Source organism: Herpailurus yagouaroundi, unplaced genomic scaffold (genome assembly GCF_014898765.1).
Source record: "Herpailurus yagouaroundi ecotype Mexico unplaced genomic scaffold, PumYag 142, whole genome shotgun sequence".
In the NCBI taxonomy this organism is placed as follows: Eukaryota; Metazoa; Chordata; class Mammalia; order Carnivora; family Felidae; genus Herpailurus; species Herpailurus yagouaroundi.
The window spans coordinates 17832387-17853977 of NW_024412397.1; the positions used below are offsets into that span (position 1 = coordinate 17832387).

At 46.3% G+C, this 21591-nt stretch overlaps 1 protein-coding gene across 13 annotated transcripts in view; it reads right to left on the reverse strand.

Annotated features, from left to right (window-relative positions):
- NEDD4L (NEDD4 like E3 ubiquitin protein ligase) overlaps window positions 1-21591 on the reverse strand; it is a 344201-nt gene that overhangs the window by 170167 nt on the left and 152443 nt on the right. The window contains exon 1 of one of the 13 annotated variants that reach the window (XM_040478699.1): window positions 13992-14238. The exons of the other annotated variants lie outside the window; for them this stretch is intronic. Coding sequence (XP_040334633.1) covers window positions 13992-14014 — 23 coding nt within the window. The 5' untranslated portion in view covers window positions 14015-14238. Of the gene's footprint in view, window positions 1-13991; window positions 14239-21591 lie in introns of those variants that run through there. 13 annotated transcript variants of the gene reach the window in all.

Genomic DNA, 21591 nt, shown 5'->3' on the forward strand with positions numbered 1-21591 from the left:
GCACCACGTCACCACATAAGAGCCCTTGTGGCACAGAGGATACCGCTCCGACAAAAAAATTGGGAAGTTGGGGAGATTTATCAAGGAAACCTTCTGACATTCCCCACGTGTGCTGCCCATCCTGTCACAAGTTGGCTCCCCGTTGCCACACCTCCCCCCCCCCCCCCCCGTCTACACTTCACCTTTGTCCAGGTACCTACTTCGATCTTGCTCTCACTTGGCAGTCCCTATACTCTGATGGTGTCTGCCCTCCGTAAATATTAACCAGAGCAACTGAGAATACGTACACGTGCCCTGTCCGCCGTACGTGCACCATGAAGAAGCCTCAAAGGCAGATGGGTCTGTTCTCTAGCACACAGCATCACCACACTGGCTCTGACCTGGGGATTAGAAATTCCTAGAGCAGAGCTTCTCAAGTCATGGCGGCCATCAGAATCACCTGGAGGGCTGACAAAAACACAGGCTGGTGGGCCCCCGTCCCTGAGTTTCCAATTCTGACCCAAGGCAGAACAGGACGATACTCTGCATCTCTAACAATTTGCTCATCTGGGCACCACACTTTGGGAACCACGGAGACTCCACCTTTCCTCTTTGTTTCTCCAGGATCCAGCAGCACAATGGGTCCATTCAACTCAGTTTTTCCCTTCCCACTATCCAATCACCCCTAGAGGGTGGGAAGAGGGTACAGCCTCACCTCTACTGGATGCCAAGGTCTTTGACACCCTTGTTTACTGGGGTGTAGGAAGGGCAATCTACAAGGCCTACCTGTCATTTTCATTAACCAGCCGGTACTGCTTTTTGTTTATTTTAGAGCAAAGGTGAGTGGGTTCTTGCCTGTTTAAAAACACACCATTGTCTAATGAGAAAACAGTTACAAGTACCCTGGAATAACACAAGCCTGTCAGGCATTCTGTTCTAAAGGAAATAAGGCAGGGGAATCTGAGGGGTGATGCTTCGGTCAGCCTCTCTGGTCTTACATGAGGCAGGTAGGATGCGGACACCCGCTCATCTACTTCTCTCATGGTTCGAAAGAAAAATCAATCCAACTCAAACTTCAAATGAAGACTAAAGATACATTCTCTTTTTTTTAATACATTAGTTCCCTTTACCCCCAAATGTATCTAGTAGCCTTAAAACACAGGTGCACAGACACGGAACGGCACTGAAATCAGCCAGTGTGGGAGCAGACCCAGTGTGGGAGCAGTGTAGGAGCAGTCATCGCTCTTCAGGAACACTGAGGTCAACTCCTTGGTTACTCCCACCTGTGTCTTTGTGTTCGTGAAGGAACACCGCTGGTCCAACAGAGGAACTTGGAACTCAAAGCCAAAGCAGAATCAACACTGAGCCGTGCCAACCTGGGAAAGACAGCCAATTCTCAAGTAGAGAACTACTCAGGGAGCTCGGCCTTTATTAACTAAACAGAGGAAAGGATACTTTTAATGAACTCGGAAGAGCGTTGGCTCCCACAGCACAGCTGGGGTACGCCTCTGCTGTCATGGTCACCGCACGCTTCGGGACACTGGGACTGAAGGGGACACACGGAGACAGGTGTTCAGCACCCCTCTGGCCGCCACAGAGATGGTCACGGCCGAGACCACCATGGTCTCAGGAACAAAGGTCGGGCAGAGGGAGGTGCCGTGTGGACCGGTAAACCACGGGTCTGCTGAGAGCAAGCCTCGGGCAAACAGGGAAGCGTGTGGGGAGAAGGGGGACCCGAAGCCAGCTGTGTATTCTGCACAATGGGTCCTAGGCACGGAAACACTAACCTCTCTACCCCCGAGCATTTACTCTGTGCCCAGCACTTTCTGCATGATCTTTCCTTTAACCTGCTTAGTAAGAGTGTAGACTTCTCAGGGTGGGAGTGACCGCAGTCCCGGTCGTACCTCAGGAGCTAACCCTAAGTGCAGCTCTCGCTACAAGAATCTGTCTTTCTTCTCGCACGCAAGACTCTCTGAGAAAAGGGGTTCCTCCCTCCCTTGAGGTTAGCAGGAGACGTGGCAGCTTCTGAAGTCTCAACAAGCAGCCCCAAGAGTGGTGCCCCTTCAGTGACATAGCTGCCAGGGATGGGGAGCACCAGGAAAGCCCTGAGGCTGAGGTCTTGAACTTGGCACACACCTGAACACAGAAAGAAGGGAGTAGGTCATCTTGAACCATTCCCTGGGTTATAGGCTAAATCGTGCCCCCCACCACCCCCACGACAAAAGACAGGTGAGTTGAAGTATCCCAGTATCTGAGAATGCGACCTTATTATGAAATAGGGTCTTGGGGCACCTGGCTGGCTCCATTGGTTAAGCGTCCGACTTCAACTCAGGTCATGATCTTGCGGTTTGTGAGTTTGTGAGTTTGAGCCCCGCATCGGGCTCTGTGCTGACAGCTCAGAGCCTGGAGCCTGCTTCGGATTCTGTGTCTCCCTCCCTCTCTGCCCCTCCCCTGCTCGTGCTCTGTCTCTCTCAAAAAAGGAATAAAATGAAAAAATTAAAAAGGGCCTTTATAGAAGTAATCCAGTTAATATGAGGTCATCAGGGTGGATCCTAATCCAACAGGATGGAGTCCTAGTAAGAGAAAATTTGCACAGATGTGCACGTAGGAAGACGATGTGAAGACACACAGGGACAGAGGGACACAGCTACAGGCTGAGACATACTGAAGATCACCAGCCAACTCCAGAACGGAGAGGAGGCACGGAAAGAGGTTCCCCCAGAGCCCTCAGAGGGAGCACGGCTCTGCTGACACCCGGATTTCTGGCTTGCAGCCTCCAGGACTGTGAGACAATGCATGTCTAGGTTTTAAGCCACCCAGTCTGTGGTTCTTTATTACAGCCCTAGGAAGTCACCACTCCCTTAAAGCCGGTCTTTATCAACAACACTTGGAGCCGAATGTGTTCTAGGACGCTCACTCCTTTCTCGTTTTAGAAAGATGACTCTATTTGAATTCTGACCTAACGTTCCCAGGAGGGGCTTGGGGCAAGCCCCACAATCAAATGTTAGATGTGTGCAGTATGTATGAATAGTTCTATCGAGTGTTCTACATAAACACCAGAAACACTCAAATCTGCTCAGGTCCGGTGTTGTCATCAAGTGAGTTTCCTACAAACTTACAAAAATGTTCCAAGTTGCCAGGGCTTTTTGGATTTTGGAATTGCAGGTAAGAGATTACGGGCCTGGGGCGCCTGGGCGGCTCTGTCAGTTGAGCATCCGACTTCGGCTCAGGTCATGATCTCACTGCTCTGAGTTCGAGCCCTGGGTCGGGCTCTGTGCTGCCTGCTTCTGATTCAGTGTCTCCCTCTCTCTCTGTCTTCCTCCACTTGCACTCTCTCAATCTCTCACACAAAAATAATTTTTAAAAATTTAAAAATAAAAAAGATTATGGGCCTGTACCAAGTTGTAGAACATTTAAAATACATGCCCTTAAAAAAATTTTTTTTTAATGGTTTATTTATTTTTGAGGGAAAGAGACAGAGTACAAGCAGGGGAGGGACAGAGAAAGTGGGAGACACAGAATCCGAAGCAGCTCCAGGCTCCGAGCTGTCAGCACAGAGCCCGACGCGGGGCTCGAACTCACGAACCGTGAGATCATGACCTGAGCCGAAGTCGGCCGCTCAACTGACTGAGCCACCCAGGCGCCCCAAAAATACGTGGACTTTAATGCCAGCCTGCCAATCACGTTCAGACTGCTCACCAAAACACAGCTGCCGGTGAAATCCTGCAATCCAAGGAAACAAAAGTATGCCCTCAACCCTTAAATAATAATAATCTGCAAAGTTATTTTTAAAAAGTTTTCTCTCCAAGGCTAGTACGCATGTAAACAAACCACTAGACATTTGGCCTGTCCATTATGCTGAGTTCTGCACTGTATCACCACATGGCCTTTCAAAGAGTTTGAAAAGAGAGGCAAAACAATGATGCTTCATGGTATTATCACAGGAAGAAAAACAAGTATCAATAGAAAGAGGGCCAGATGATGATAATGCCTCACGCCCCCCAATGCTAGCAAGAGAGAGGAGTGTCACAAAGCACACGGTTTAGTCCCCCGGTTATGCAATAAATATATAGCCGATACTCACACTTGGACCTCCTGGGCCCATGTGTTGTCAAGAAGAAAGGGAGTTTATAGAAGAAACGACGCCTTCCCAGTGTTCAGACATCTTAAAATCCTCCCTTAAGTCACTGTGTCAGAGGAGACTGGATATCGAAGGACTTCTAAAGAGAGCCTAGGGTATGTTCTAGAACTGTTAATAGGTATTGGTCCTACCTACACCACCATATGTCACAGAGGTGTGTGTTTGAGCGTTACGGTTTGTACCACTAGATGACTTTGTCATATAGATGTTTCCCCTTGTCCCTGGGACCCTGAAGTAGGGTTAAATAATCATGGGGGGGAGAGCACATGGAACAAAGCGCACCTCTCCCATGAGAACTGTAGTAGCCGGACCTCTATTACGCTCAGATAGGACATCGGATCCTTGTTTTACTTTATGCTTAAGAATTTCTATCAGGCAGTATACGTGCAGAATCTAATGAAACCACTTGTCCCCACCATCCATACCTGTTTGATTCCCTAAACAGGCCGATCTACTATCTTCAAAGTTTTTAGCCCCCTTACCCTTGGAGCACGCTCACTTATGGGTGACCATGCGTTCTCCCCTCCAAGGGAAACCCAGGTAGTCAGCACTGCCTCTCCCTCCTCTTCCCAGAACAAACCACCCTAGACCAACCAGCCTCTCCATGCTCTACATTCCTGCAATCGTGCCTGTTTAGACCTTCGCCACTGAAATACGTGGCCTTCCTGTATTGTTTGTCCTTTCTCAAGTGCACCTTAATTCTCTTACACTATTTGCACTTCTCGCTTAAGACCACTACCTACATTTTAGGCTTGTCTGCATTTTCCACCTGACATCCCACAGAACAAATCCCTCAGTAAATATTTCTTGGTTGCTTGACTGCCTACCCCCTCGTTATTGAGAGGCTCACTTCGTCCCAGGGTCACACATTTGCAAACACGGTCTTGCCTGAGTTGCCAAAACAGATTTCTCAGTTTGTCTCATACTTGATAATGATCAACTACATACAGAATGTAGTTTCCATGTAAATCTCCTTTTCTTTACTTTCTTCCCTTTTTCACAATGTGGGGAGCCACGAGGTCATTCCCTAGAGTGCCCTCAGTTAGAGGCTCAAACACATTCAAAGAAACAACAAAATGGAGGGGAAAAAGTTTCAGTCAACCTCATTTCAGCAATCGTGTTAACCGATAGCAAACACGAACATCATGAGCGACTTTTGATGAACTAAACATAAAAACGTTTAACAACTAACTTACGGCATCAACACACACTTGTAAGAAAAACTTAAATATTGAAATCTAAGAGGACACAGAAATACCAATGTTTGAGGACTAAGTTAGGGAGAAACAACAAACAGAGTTAACTCCAGAAACCTTGATTAGATTGCTGACAATTACTTATCAACTGGAAAGGGAGGTATTAAGAAATGTGTCACTAGTTCCCCACATGCCATTATAAGTTTTTATTCCAATTGTGTCATTTTTCATGCCTTTGTAGTGTGTCGCTGATTTTTACCCAATCCTAAAAAGGTTTGCTTTTTGAAACAGAGATGTGTACTGGGGTGCCTGGGTGGCTCGGTCGGTTGGGTTTCCGACTTTGGCTCAGGTCACGATCACATGGTTCGTGAGTTCGAGCCCTGCATCAGGCTCTGTGCTGACAGCTCAGCACAGATTTAATTAAAAAAAAAAAATTAAAAAAAGAAATGAAGATGTGTAAGACTCCATATAGATGAGAATATTCACACACCAAACTGCCCTTACAAAAGGCACGTGTTGAGAAAACATTCATTGCAATTAACCTCAAATTTTTATGCAGCTGATGTGGACTGAGATACCACGAAACAGCAATCACACGAAAATAAAATCCAGTATATGCCACTTGTGGATGTAGCAGGTGTTGCCACAAAACAAGACCCGATCTGTCCCTTCACTGAGTCACTAGGGGACAAAGTATGCGAGGTTACCCCTAGCAAGGTGAACACACATATGACTTCCCCATTCTGCAGGAATAATATTCAGGAACTATATTGAAAAAAGCAGTTGGAAACCTTGGCAATTAACGTAAAGATAACAGCATGACTCCGTGTAAGTGAACACAAAACCCTAGCCAGACACATGCAATCTAAATTTGAGAAACGGACTATGTGGGGATAACTATGTATTCTAGCCAAATACCAATTATTAGCCACTAATTAGATTTATGCTCTGTATTCTGTAGTCCATAATTTTTGAGGACCTAAGGCTTGAGCAGTAGGCAAACAAATGAAGAAATCTTCTGGCCATCCAAGCTCAGTGATTAAAAACACCTCCAGGATGAAATTCACTGCAAGCCCCAACCTCCTCGCCTCATCTTGTTAATGCAGCCAAATATTAACTCCACCACCCAAGTCCAACTCGTAGCAATCACCCAGCCTGAATCCGTTCTTTGTAACCTACAAGGCGAAGTCCGGAGAATGCACGGTCTGCCTGGCTCTGGTGCCTGCCTGTGCGATGCCATCACCCATGTGCCTTACACACTTGGCCAAGGGGGACGATTTTTAGTTCTCCAAACATACCATGTTTTCCCCTCTGCTAGAAATGCCCCGCGCCCACCTTGCCTGCACGTGACCCTTATTCAACCTTAAAGGTCAGCTCAACTGTCTCTGAGAACACTGCCTAACCCCAAACCCCACTCCTGTCAGGAGAAGTCAATCAGTATAGCAATCATTTACTTACATGTCCGTTTTTGCTACTGGTCTGGAAAATCCTTTCTAACGAGCCATCCATGTCTTGGTCACTTGTGTACAGAACATTCCAGTTACACATAGGTCTGCAGTAAGTAATGGCTTCATAGGGTATCATGATGGCTCAAGAGCAGGTTAGGCATATGAGGTACTTAGGATAAATCTCAAGCTATCTGGTAGGCAGATCCTGGAAGATATCCATGACCATATCGTGGAACATGAAAAGCTCACAGGCTGAGCAACAGCTATCTCTAGCATTCTAAAGTCAAAGACTGCTAAAATAGGAATAAACTGGATGGAGGCAAAACAGCCTCATTTGCAATTCCTTGGTTATTTTTCTTAAGTCATGACTGAAAACAAAATTCACTGGTAATGGAGAAGCCGAAAGTGAAGGATAATCTGCTCTTAGGGAGTTTGAACAAGAGGTAATTAATAAAGGATTAAGGCGAAGCAAAGCCACACAGGAACACTGCAGCACGCTGAACAATGAAAACCAGAGTGGCAATTAGATAGGAAACACCCTCAATGGGTAAAAACATTTGCTTCATCAGTGAGGAGCTGTGCGGAGCGTCACAGAGCTATTCCTCTGTGGATATACCTCTCTGTGCAACAGAAGCTGGGAGGCTCAACTACGACCCTTAGCAAAAAGCATGTAAGAAAGTCTCCCATTAGACTCTCTCTTGAAGGAATGAGAGCCACCCAGCGAACCCCGTTACGTTAATGCAGGAAGGTGGGGCAAGGTGACCTACAGACAACTCACTTCAAAGTATCAACAGCTCAGAAGAAACCACAGCCTCTAACAGACCAAAGTCAGGACTGGGAAAAGCCCATGGAGAGGCTCCTTTCACAGACCCTCCCCATTCCTTCATTCAACCAATTTTCACTGAACACCGACCATATCTCTGGCACTGGTCTAGGCACCTCAGAGACCCCAGGGAATAAACACTTAGAGTTCCCTCCCTCTGTGGAATTTACACTCAGGCAGGTGGAGATAGTTGGTAAATACAATAAAAAACATAATAGGGGCGCCTGGGTGGCTCAGTCGGTTAAGCGTCTGACTTCGGCTCAGGTCATGATCTCGTGGTCTGTGAGTTCGAGCCCCATGTGGGGCTCTGTGCTGACAGCTCAGAGCCTGGAGCCTGCTTCGGATTCCGTGTCTCCCCCTCTCTCTGCCCCTCCCCTGCTCATGCTCGGTCTCTGTCTCAAAAATAAATAAAAACATTAAAAATTTTTTTAATAAAAAATACAATAATAAAATAAGTAAATTAAAAAATAAATAAAATAAAGTAAGGTAAAGTGAAATGAAATGAAATGAAATGAAATGAAATGAAATGAAATGAAATGAAATAAAATAATAGCAAAGAAGAATGTGGCAGAAGATAACACACCTCAGAGAAAGGACTGATGCTGGGGCCTTTCGGAAAAGGTGATTTTGATTGAACGGCCACTTGAAGGAAATGACAAATCGTTAACTGGAGCTGGCGGGGCAGACCCTCACAGAAATCGAACAGTTGTACACTTGACAAAGATAGGGTAACACAGCAACGCAATGAAGGGCGTGAGCTCAGCAGGAGGGCACAGCCGGCCGCCTTCCAGTTCTGCCACTTGCAACTGGAAATCATTAGATGCCACGGTCTCTAGCAGCTAACATCCGTCAGTGGCCAGGCTTCCACACCCCCTGCCCTTAGCTCTTGGTCAGCTGCTGTCGTCCTCATCAGCGTGCAGACCGCAGGAGGTCCCCAGGGCTTCCCCTCCAAGCACAGCACAGGAACTCACACAGCCCGGAAACCGGAGCAACTCGGGACGTGTTGCCTCATGCTCCACGATGCTGGCTTATGAACTTCGGAAGTATGGACCACGCTTGGCAAGTGCCCTGCTCTGCACGTGGTCACATTCCTCTTCCCTCTCAGTATTTGGCCTCAAGTTTGCAAACGGTGACAGCTTACAAGGTTTGGTTCCCTAAGTTGCTATCATAAATCCCGACACAAAAAGTTATTGGAGGTCACCTAACAACTCCACTTGGCAAATGACAAAACCTGTGTCGTGTCAATGATACAGCAAGCCACAAGTTCAACCTAGGCAACCTAGGCTGCCACACCTAGTATGAGAATAATTCATTCTTAAGGCTACTCCACAGATGTGGGTATCCCTCATTTCCAATCAGACCAGATGATACTTAAATATGTTTGACGGGTGGAAATCTTTTTCCAGGAAGTATCTGTTCACTTTGCTCTAAGATGAATGACTGCTTACTCTTCTAGGCACAATAATGTATACTTTTCCATGCAAAGGACATCTTAAAGGACTTTTAAAGGAACCACTACCCTAGAGCTGGCCACAGCTTCCACACTCACCCAAACCAGACCTACTGGAAAGCGTCAGGAGCTCCCATGCAAAAGAAAAACAGATCACCCATCCGTATAATGGTCACTCCCTCCTCCTGATTTCATTTCTTTAAAGACACTCACACTGCCTCCAATTACAGGATCTGTTCACCTGGTTTGGGGTCTCCCCCACCAGGCGGTAGGTCTCCAAGGGGAGTGGAAGGGCCAGGTGACCGACCGCAACAGGGCTGTGCAGCCTGCCCAGCACCTAGAACCAGGGCATCCCCTCAGGTGCTCAGGGCGTATTTGTTGAGTAAATAAGTTTCACCTAAACCCCGGGAGGCCATTCAGACTTTTAACTGGCGCAGGCTCAATTCGGGAACATTTCATTTTGTTCTCTGCCCACACATCTCCCCTCCCTTAGAAAAAAAGCAGCACAGCCAAATATAGATGTGCCCAAGCACAACAAAAGGGCAATTCAGTGATGACGCAGGTAGCACCTAGGATTAGCCCAGGGCCTGCTGCTCGGGGCAGGTGACAGGTGATGAGGCCGGAGGCTCCTGCCCAGGGAGGGGAGGGGGCTGTAGGCTCGGAATCTCACTGCTGAGTCTGTGGGTCTCATTCCTCAACAGGTTATTGACAAAGCGAGATGCTGGCTTTGTCATCAACACTCCCCCATCCTACGTCATGCTAAGAATCAAATTTAAATAGCAGTATCCCTGCAGAAGGAGTGATCTGTCATCTGGGAGTTGCAGCTCCTTGGCAGGTGACAGGGCCTCCGCACCTCATCATGTTCCCTCTCCCTCTCTCTGACACGCACACCTCTCTGCTTTACATAACCCTTCTAGCCATTGAGCTCTTCGGGAACAGAGTTCCACTGGCACACGCCGATGAAAACTCCTCTACCTTTCGTATGTGGTTTCCCAACAGTGAACAAAGAATTGAAGAGAAAATTTTTTTTTTTTTTTAAACCAGCTAACATGATTAGGGGACGTGTTTTCCTGGTCTCATTAATCTTACAGATCAATTAAGTCTTAATCGTTTTTGATCGCCATCTTCACTCAGCCCAGGGCGTAACGGCTGTTAAAGTCTATTTATAAAATACATCAAGTGAAAACAATAATGGGGGTGGGAATGAACCTTGAAAAAGTGTTAACGCAGCAAAAACTGCCAACTGTAGGGCGGAAAAAGAAGTACCTCTCAGCATGTAGCACAAAGACACTTAGTAAGTATTTGGTAACTGACAGACTGAAAGAATACGAGGAACCATTTTATTTTATTTTTTTAATTTTTTTTTCAACGTTTATTTATTTTGGGGACAGAGAGAGACAGAGCATGAACGGCGGGAGGCGCAGAGAGAGAGGGAGACACAGAATCGGAAACAGGCTCCAGGCTCCGAGCCATCAGCCCAGAGCGTGACGCGGGGCTCGAACTCACGGACCGCGAGATCGTGACCTGGCTGAAGTCGGACGCTTAACCGACTGCGCCACCCAACGAACAAGACGTTACACCTGTGCTAAACGGCCATGTCAAAGAGTTCAAATAGTCACGCAAACAGACCAGACGCGACAGTGTCCAAAGAGAACACACCTCTTTCAGATACACCGCTTGCCGATGAACACAGATACAAACCTCAACACAAAAGGGCAACAAGGGAGAAGAATACATTGAAATACCTTGAGGCCACCACCCCATTCCCTTTAATGAGGCTAGAAATCTCACGGAGTCGCTTAGCATGGCAGATCTTGGCCAGAATGAACTCCTGGACCTTGTTAATGGAGCCGAGGGTTCAAACCCCCGCACTGGCACGTGCTCCAGGAGATCACAACGCCGGGACTCCACATGGCCTCTGCTGCAGAATCTATGCCCAAACGCCCCAATAACGTGACGGGGTTTCCAGGCACTGGCCTGAGTCACAGGTGGTTTACCTGCCTGTGATCCCTTGCCTACAGCAGGCCCCGTGAGTAACAGTGACACGAGCAGGACGGCCCACGTCACTGCAAGTGGCGCTTTTGTACGTACTCCTAGGAAGCTCCGTCCACCCAACTCAGATCTCTCATCTGCGTTTCCACCTAGTGTGAAATGACACTGTTAACTGTCTCTGGGGTGTGATGGTATGTCACAGGTCTCATGGGCCGTTCCAAAAGTGTCCATGGAGGCCTCTGTGCTCTAGAAGAAAATCAATCCTTTGTTTTCGGGGATGATGCCCGTCAGGCGCTGGTTTTTATTTTATTTTACTTTTTTAAAGTCAAGTACCATTAACACACATTGTATTAGTTTCAGGTGTATGACATAATGATTCAACAATTCTATACCTTACTCAGGGCTCATCACAGTAAGTGTCCTCTCAGGAGGTGGAATTTGCACTTTTCTCCCAGCAGCTACCTCTGAGATGAATAAGCAAGGCACAAGTCCCAGCTGAGAGCGCACACAGCCCGTGGTTACCTGAAAAGATCTTACGATTATTTGGGCTGATCCAGTTTTGGCAACAACAGCAGGGCAGGGCGAGTTTTCTGAAAGATCCAGAACCTCCGGCTTTTGCAGGAGTCGGAAATAAAGCGCCCTTTGACTTCAGGGGGGCAGCTAGCTGGCAGTCTCCCCCAGGCCTGACCTGGTGGGCAGGTGGGCAGGATCGCATAGGGAGCTACCTGTGCTCCCTGTTCACCTGTGCTCTCGAGAAAACCAGGCCAAGCACACAGGGAGCGCAAATATTTACAGGAGGTCAAGGTGTGCCAAGTGACTCTCTTTGGAATTCTGAGCCACTGAGAACATAGTTAAGGTATATTCTGGAAACACCTGAGAATGTGTGCTGCTGCCATCGCCCCAAAGGTGAATGACCTCAGAAGTCTCTGGGATCCCAGGGGTGAGATTAGCTGGCTAGCTCTGAGCTGACATACAGAATCGGGCATCCTCTACATTGCTAGGACATTAAATCATTGCTAGCTAGCCCAAAACACCCGAGGAGGGAAATCACGAGGAAGGAAAAGATTTCGGCCAAGGTGGAGGAAATTACATGTAAATGACCTGAAAGTTGATTTGGACAAGCCCCACAGAGCACAGATGAGATTGCCCGGAATTAAGTTCAGACACAGTCGAAACAACCTCACCCCCCTCCCCCCAATCCCAACACAACCGCCATAATTACAAAAGCCTCTGGTTTTTGTCTTTTTAAATATTTATTTATTTTGGGGAGAGCGCAAGTGAGGGAGGGGCAGAGTGAGGGGGGGCGGAGGATCCAAAGTGAGCTCTGGGCTGACAGGATGACAGCAGGGAGCCTGACCTGGGGGCTTGAACTTACAAACTGCGAGATCATGACCTGAGCTGAAGTCGGACACTCAACTGACTGAGTCACCCAGATGCCCCACAAGAGCCTCTGTTTCATCAACTATGTCTAAGATGTGGTCAAGAAGTCTACAGGGTTCCCCACCATACCAACCACTTCCCGATAAAATGTTTATACTCCTCCAGCAGCAAATTCCTATCATTCCATTCCTGCCTTCATTTTGCTTCTTATATTCCATACTGACAAAACAGCGTCCTAAACATCTTGTCTTCAATCAACATTCCGTGGCAAGACCAAAAAAAAAAAAAAAAAAAAAGTAACATCTGTGAAAATCATTCCCCTTTTCTCCTAATTAGATAAAGCATTTCCCACCCCCCTCCTGATCTGACAAGCTTACTCACATTCCTTTGGGAATTAAAGTTCACCTTGTCCTCCCCAAGATCATTGAAAGGAGGGAGCGCAATACCACAGTTTCTTTAATTTCCCTTTTCGAGTCTGGCTGCTTGTTCTCATTTGTCTGATTGGAAATCTAACTCAAACACCTGCGGACCACAGCCTTCTCGATGTGAAATGAAGTTATTTTATTAAAGAGTAACTCCCGATGTGACTGTTGGCTTTGCCAGTTCTCATCATTGACCCATCTTTACTGAATTGTCTTAAAATTCCATCCATCTTACCATTTAACATGAGGAATGTTTATTTGAAAGTACCCTGGCTCATTAATAGAAAGGTGTGGCCTGCACACTGATACACACTGACTAGTTGGCTAACAGTTTATGAATCACCATCAAATGAGACAGTAAAGAAACAGAAAAATCACGTGGTAATCATGAAGTATATTCGTACGTATGAGTAGTAAGGGTGGGGAATAGGGCAGCAAAACCTACAGGAAGCAGTTGAATATGGGCTTTAATTTTTGTTCTCAAACCAACCATCGTCACAATCATCATCATTAATGCATTCAGAATAAGTTATGAAAGCCAAAAAGAAGGGGGAGGAAGATTTCTCTCACTACCGACAATTCAGATAAAACCATCCATCATTCTCAAGCCAACCGTTTCCAACCCAAGATGTTATTTCATCTGAAGCCAAGTACAGCTGGGGTCTCCTTCCTCTCCAGTGAGATTTCTAAGTCAGAAAGAGACCCAAAACAGAACAAGAACACCTGTTTCTTCCTAAAACATGGACTTCCGAACCAGAGAACATGCACAGAACCTGAGTGGTCTACATTTTCTATTATTTTTTCAAAAAGAAAACAAAGACATCCGTCGTGCATTCGTTTTGAGAGTAAAAAGTGTACGTTTTTCTAGTCAAGGCAGAGATAAGAAAGCAAAAGGGTTAAAAATAAGGAGAACTGACATCTTAATTCTTTCCCCCGAGTTTCATTCTTTGCCCACCATTCCATCCGTACAAATCAAGGGTAAAACTGATCAACTACAGCTAACCCTGAACACCGAAAACAAGTCATTTATCCTGGAAAATCTTGGGCTGTGTTAGAGTAATGCCACTGGTATAAAAACGGCCCTACACGAAGATCAAACTCCGTGCCAACAGACGTTACACATTCCTATAACACACATACAGTGGCGTCTTTGTTCTTACCTATAATTGTCCTCAAGGCTCATGAAAAACAAGCCATCTGTCCTGCCGGGAAGCGTCTGCTTCGGCTAGCTTTGCGGTCACACGGCCGGGAATCTACCTCGACGACCCTTGGGCTCCTGGCCTCCTCTCCTTCCTTCCCCGTGATGAAAAGCTGCCGACACACACCTCTGCCCGAACTGGGGGACCACCAGGAAGTTTTCACACAACTGGGGAGGAATCCGGGGAGCTTGCTACTTATACTGATGATTCACTTCGATGACAGCTAGAAAGAAGTGCTTGTTGGTGGAAAAGCAGTCAAGCTCCACCCCCACCATAAGGATTAGCTAACTCCACCCAGCTCAGTAATTCCTTTCAACAGCCATAGAGCGCGGGTAACGTTAGTTTACCTGCAGCCTCGCATCTCCAAGCGGCAACGGTCAAAGGGGGAGAGAAGGGCTGACGGTTTACCAAACAGGACAGGCAATAACCGGAGAGCCCAGGGTGCTCTTAATCACTGTCACTTGGGCTGGGCTGTTGTTTTTCTTTTTTCTTTAAAAAAATTTTTTTTTTCAACGTTTTTAATTTATTTTTGGGACAGAGAGAGACAGAGCATGAACGGGGGAGGGGCAGAGAGAGAGGGAGACACAGAATCGGAAACAGGCTCCAGGCTCTGAGCCATCAGCCCAGAGCCCGACGCGGGGCTCGAACTCACGGACCGTGAGATCGTGACCTGGCTGAAGTCGGACGCTTAACCGACTGCGCCACCCAGGCGCCCCTTCTTTTTTCTTTTAAAGCTGCGTCCCAGTTTTCTGGGGAAGACGGGCCATAGGGGTCTGCTCTTCACCTGCACAATAAACTTGGCTTCTCTCCAGTTCCTGTGAGCGAGGCTCCACCCCAGGCAGGCTAGAGAGCACCTGGGCCCTCAAAAAGCTGAAAGTCTTGAAGGGGCAAGAGGCCAGGGCAAAGGTAACTGTGAGCCAAACTACAACTCCAAACAGAACTGATGGGGGGCGGGGGGGAGGAGGTGTTGATCTGGTGTCACAGGACAGACAGCACCACCCTATAAACCAATCCACCATGTCTGGTGTGCAAACCCAATTTCAGATTAACCAGCGGCGGTGTCCTTGAGGTACAGACCAAAAGCACAGAGAGGGCCAGTGGGGCTCACCTTGGCACTTCTTCAGCACTGGGTCCCACCGGAGGGGTACAGTTTACCGCCCTTACCGGACTCCCTGAGACCAGGTAAAAGGTGTGCTCTTTCTTTGGCTTGCGACTGGCACTAAGCTCCGCCTCTTTGCTCGTGCCCAAAGCCAAGTGGAAACCCACTCTACAAGCCCAGCAGTTGTGGCTGAGACAGGAAGTGTCCCCACTTGTAGCAAAAAGCTAACTTTACATGAACTCCAATCTGGGGGCATGCTCACTCATGAAGCGTTCCTGGCACGTCAGCCAAGAACCTCTAAACTAGACTTTCAGGTTCCCACAGGTGCTCTAAGGCTGGGATTCCCGGAGGTGCTGGGACGAGACAGGTCACCAGGGGAGCCGGTGACCGTGACCTCTCGTGGTTAGGAGCATCACCGAAGCCTTGCTGGGGAACCTGTGAACCAGGTTACTGCCAGAAACCCCATCCCCAAATGCACTCTCCGCACACAGGCTGAGAGTTCAAACCATTTTTAATAGGAATCTCGAAACGACAAGGGGCAATACCCTAAGCATTTAGTATTCAACAGGTGAGGACACACAAGTAACACATTTAAGAGCAGCAACTCCATCTCTGACTACATCTAAAATTACAAAATTAATAAGCTGGCTCACATTTATACACCGGCTGGAAGGTTAAAAACCTAAGAACCACAGTACAAGAAAATACACCTTAGCAAGCTGAAGAAGTTACTCAACGGTTTGCCTGTTCCATTAAAGATAAAAGGCACCGGGGCACCTGGCTCGCTCAGCTAGAAGAATGTGCAACTCCTGATCTCAGAGTCGTGGCGTGGGGCCCAGCCCCACGTTGGGCATAGAGATTACTAAAAATAAACTTAAAAAAAAGATAAAAGGGGAAGGGGCGGCCTGGGTGGCTCAGTCAATTAAGTATACAAGTCTTCGTTTTGGTTTGGGTCATAATCTCACCATTCATGAGTTCGAGCTCCACATCAGGCTCTGCGTGGACAGTGTGGAGCCTGCTCGGGATTCTCATTCTCTCCCTCTCTCTCTCTCTCTCTCTCTCCCCCCCCCCCCTGCCCCTCCCCAACCCACTGTCTCTCTCAAAATGAATAAACTTAAATATATACATATATAAAAGGTACCTAAACTTCTCATCAAATGTTACCCAACTGTTACGGGTTGAGAATCGTGTCTCCCCCCGCCCCCCCCCCCCATTCTTATGTTCAAGTCCTAACCCTTATTTCCTCAGCATGTGACTATGTTTGGAGACGGGGTCTTCCAAGAAGTAACTGAGCTACCATGAAATCTTCAGGGTGGGCCTCTAGTCCAGTATGACCTGTGTCCTTACAAGAGAAAATATGGACATAGGTGCATAATGGGAAGACCACGTGAAGAGACGGGGAAGTGATGGCCACCTGCAGGCCAAGGAGAGGGCCTTCAGGAGAAACCAACCCACTGACACCTTTGCTCTCACAAGTTCAGGCCCCTGAACTGTGAGAAAATACATCTGTTGTGGTACTTTGTTATGGCAGCCTTAGCAAGTTCATACACCAGTTCAAGAATCACGTAATTCAAATTATTAATATAAAAAATGCAGACAGATCTCAGATTTCTCACTAATAACCATTCTCCCTCAGCCAAGCGCTTCATTTTAGTACTTTTACGCCCTCCCGGTCTACTGAGGCTCTGCCTTGAATAATGCACAGAAAACCGTATACTGGCTGAAGGGGGGGAAAAAATGACCTTTCCAACTCCAATTTTGCCACTTCCGTTTATGGTTAATCTAATTGACCAAGGGACCTACCTGCACATCTTTCTCCCCAAAACCCACAGAAATCAGCTTCTGCTCAACCGCCACTAAAATGCAATTAAATCTACTGACAACCATCTTAGCAGTGAATTAAGAATTGTTCACAACGGAGGAAATGCTGGAAGGTTTAGTTCAAGTCCCTCTGTTTAGAGGAGGGACCACAGAGGCACCACAATCTAGGAATAAAGGCTAATACAGATTCAACCCAAACATTCAGTCCTAATCCAGTGTTCCTATCCCCGCTCTCACTATACTATTAACCGAGGATAGCCTGAAATGATCAAATCTATTATCTCCAAAAGGAAACCCACTGCCCTACAGAGCAGCTGTAGCACAGAGAGACGAGGATGCAGACACTGGCTAACTGATGGAGTGTGGCCAAGGTCGGCGGCTATGTCAAAAGGCAGGTTTTTTGAACTTGGGCTACACTTGGGGTTGGGTAATTCTTCTTTGTGGGGGCTGTTCTGTGCACTGTAGGATGTTCAGCAGCATCCCTGGTGCTCTCCATCCATGAGACAGAGCTCTTCCTGGGTGTGACAACCCAAAACATCTCCAGATACTGTTAAGTTTCCCCTGGGAGGCAAAGGAGGTGCCATAGAAGAATAAAGGACAAGTGCTGTTGTAGACAGGGCAGGGGTGAGGAACAGCAAAGAGCAGTTTATTGTATTTCTCCCTCTGAGGGTTGCTTTTTTGCGGTATCTACCCCCCTCCCCGGCCCCCGCAAAGGAGAAGACCAGGTCATGGGGCTGAGAGTGAGGGAATCACAGATTCAAGAGTCAAGAATACTCAAAGTGTGGAACAACTGGAGAGCAAAAGGGATCAGAGCAGGGCTGAGTCGAGCACATCGAGCAGCTCTAAAGTCTGATGGAAGACAGTCCCATAAACTCAGAGTGGCCCCATAAGGGGTGACACTGCAGGTTCCACCGCCCTCCCCATGCACGAGGATCGAGGAGGAAGGTATGAAGGCTGGTTGGATGAATGCAATGGGCATCCCTAAAGGGAGGTGGACACGCATAGACTGTGGTTTCCCAGGCCACTGTGGTTAGCAGTGGACACAGTAACCTAGAGTTAACAGAAACTAGAAACAAGGAATCTGCTGCAGAATAAATAAAGATGAAGAAAGCCTCAGAAGAGGATCTCGCTGAGAAGGAGTTCAAGATCCTACAGGCAATCTAGAAGACTAAATACACTCATCCCCTTGATTTAATAATCCCAATCCAAGGAATCTTTCCAAGGGAAATAATCAGGGATATAGTGAAGCAATACTGTACCTTCATTAAACTAAAAACTACAACCTTAAATGACCAACCGTAGAGAAAACAAATTACAGACACCTGTGTTCACATCCTCAAAAAATACTTTTCAACCTGAGAATACAATCAAAATTTAATTTTAAGAAACAGAAGCTATAAAGCTATGTATAACATAGTCCGATTTTTTAGTCTGACATATTTACATGTATACATTTTTATAGCTTGTGAGTTTTAATCTCCATTAAGGCAACAGCACCAACTGCCATTAAGGCAACTATGAGACTTGCAAGGGAAAAGTAAATCATAAGGCAATAATTAGAGTCGTGGAGAAGACATAACAAAAGGAGTGGTCAGAGAGGAAAGGAAAGCCAGGAGCCAAGAGAGTTAAGGGTCAAGGGCTACATAAAGGTTGAAGAAGAGGGTGCTACGCAAACGTAGGTGTCTGGATTTGGTGAACAGGAAGCTGTTGGTGTGAAGACAGATAATTCAGTTCCACAGTGTGGACAACACGCAGTTAGCAAAGGGAGTGGAAGGGACAGTAGTCTTTCCTGGTATTTCCCCCCACGTACTTCCTGACAAGGAAAGGCCACGGGAGGGAAGCCTGTGAATGACCAGGGGGGCGGGTCTACCAGAAGTCTGTCAATAGGAAACGCCGCTTCTAGTCTCACTCATATCCTTTGGGGACCTTTTGTTCCAAATTTAAATTTCGAAAATAATGTTTACAGTTCATGGCAATTCTTTATTCTGCATTGCTTATGATTAAATGTACATTTTTATGGCTCCCAGCAATTCTGACATATTACCAAAAAAAGTTGTCCGGTATGGTTTACTACACTTAGAAGACTGGGATGATCTGTAAGGCGGGATCTTACGAAACACCATAAAGGGTCACAATGGATCAGTATGTTCCCATGGAAAGCAGAGGAAGTACACAGAAGGTACATTTTATTTTATTTTATTTTATTTTTAATTTTTTTTTCCAACGTTTATTTATTTTTGGGACAGAGAGAGACAGAGCATGAACGGGGGAGGGGCAGAGAGAGAGGGAGACACAGAATCAGAAACAGGCTCCAGGCTCTGAGCCATCAGCCCAGAGCCTGACGCGGGGCTCGAACTCACGGACCGCGAGATCGTGACCTGGCTGAAGTCGGACGCTTAACCGACTGCGCCACCCAGGCGCCCCAGAAGGTACATTTTAAATCAATGTAACCAAAGGGAATAAGAAAAGTGTGATGGCCGATTTCATTCAAAACAAGATCTTATTATGAACACAAAATTTAAACCTCAGAGTAGGATTCCAAAGGCTTCTCAGTGCTTTTGTTTTTGGTTTTAATCTTAGCAGGACTTGCCACTTACTGAGATCATCTTGATTTTTTTTTCCCTTAAAAGCCACTGTGAATCTGCCCATGCTCTGCAGCCTTCAAAAGTCATCTTTCTAAAAACAGTATTACAATAAAATGTTCACCTTAAAATACTGGTTTAAAAGCACCATTCCAAACAATATTATAGCACTATTCCAAATAAATAATGTCCATGTACATATATAAATAAAGCCAAAGGACTAGAAGAAAAAAAATGGCAACTAATTCTCTCTCTCTCTGCTTATTTGTTTACAGGTGGATCAGTTTTATAGTTTATCTTTCCCAATGTCTAATTCTTTTAGAACCAGGAAAAAAGAATTTTAATTGCTGAGAATGTATTATCATTTATTTTAAAACAATGTGTAACCAAATGAAGAATACAAATGCTGGGGTGAAGAAAACCCAAGTTTCTCTGTTTTGTTCAAAATCAGCTACGGGGGGGGGGGGAACTGGGACACTTGGAGGGGGAGGAATACATTGAACGAAACAAAGATGAGATGACACAGGAAAAAATCTTTACATAATGCAGGCAAGGTTTGGGGATTATGACACAGTCTTGAATTTCCCCATAAGGTCGTAAATCCGCCTAACTTGGACTAGCTTTTTCTCCCAATGCTACAAAAGGAGACAATGTATAATTTACATATTTCACGGGTTAATACAACCGAGTCACTAGTGACTTTATCGCAACATCTGAAAAGAAAATTTTCTCCTTAAGAAGGGGAAAGGTATCTTGAATCTTAGTTATAACTATCAGTCAGTAAACATTATACGGTGAATCTCTACTCCGCTCAAGGCACTAGCCAACACCCAACGACTGATTGGTATCCTCAAGCATTTATAACCCGACAGCTTAGAGACAGTTCCCTGACTCATGAAATGGCTGTGGTTCCGAACATTCATTATTTGAGAGCAGTTACTCAGGATCCTGAACATTTTCACATTGAAGAAATGCCTCAACCTTCACAATCCTGTCCGGTCCCTTTGGCTGCAGAGAGCACCTAAATGCCACGGCCACCCGAAGTCCTACCCAGCCAGCACTTGACCCTCAAGTTCGCACTTGCCATCATCTTCACGTCTTCACCTGAAGGTTGACAAGAGCTGACTCCAGCTTCTGAGTCTGCCTCTGCACCTGTTCCCCATCTCAGTGGCCACAAGCCAGCTGGCTGTTCGAGCCATGATTTTCCTCAATGCAAATCTTCTCTTTATCCCTCACACATCCGGCCCATGAATACACATTCTCTACTAAAGGCAAGTAAAAGGAAAACACCAAAATATTAAGAATGATGTTCTTTCTCTGGCTGGTAGCTTTTGCCTTCTAATTTTTCACAATTGTTTTTCAGATTTAGAAAACTGTGTATGTACAAGCTTTCACAAGTAGAGGGGAAATCTCATTTTTAACATGAAGATATAATGCAATGCATAGTTATTAGCTTTCTAAGACACCCCAGGAAAGACATATTCAAAAACACAACGTTAAAATTGAAAGCTTCTATACAAAATACACAATAAATCAAATGAGAGGAACCCTGTTTCCAAGAACTCTTACAAAGCAGTGAAAAATTACCAACCGAAAGGAAAATGGACAAAGGATACACATTAGCACTTGTAAAAGAAGCAAAACAAATATATGAAGAGATACTCAACCTCACGGATTGAAGACGTGAAATGAGACACTTTTACCTTCCTAAGAGCCAAGGCTAAAGGACGGATGAAACAGAGTACTACTGAGGGCAGCAACAATTGGTGCCAGTGGGAACCAGTGTAATATCTAGGAGGGTAATTCCCCGGTATCTCTGAACATCATTTAAGTGATGTCCTTTCGGGGTGCCTGGGTGGCGCAGTCGGTTAAGCGTCCGACTTCAGCTCAGGTCACGATCTCGCGGTCCGTGAGTTCGAGCCCCGCGTCAGGCTCTGGGCTGATGGCTCGGAGCCTGGAGCCTGTTTCCGATTCTGTGTCTCCCTCTCTCTCTGCCCCTCCCCCGTTCATGCTCTCTCTGTCTCAAAAATAAATAAACATTAAAAAAAAAAAAAAAAAA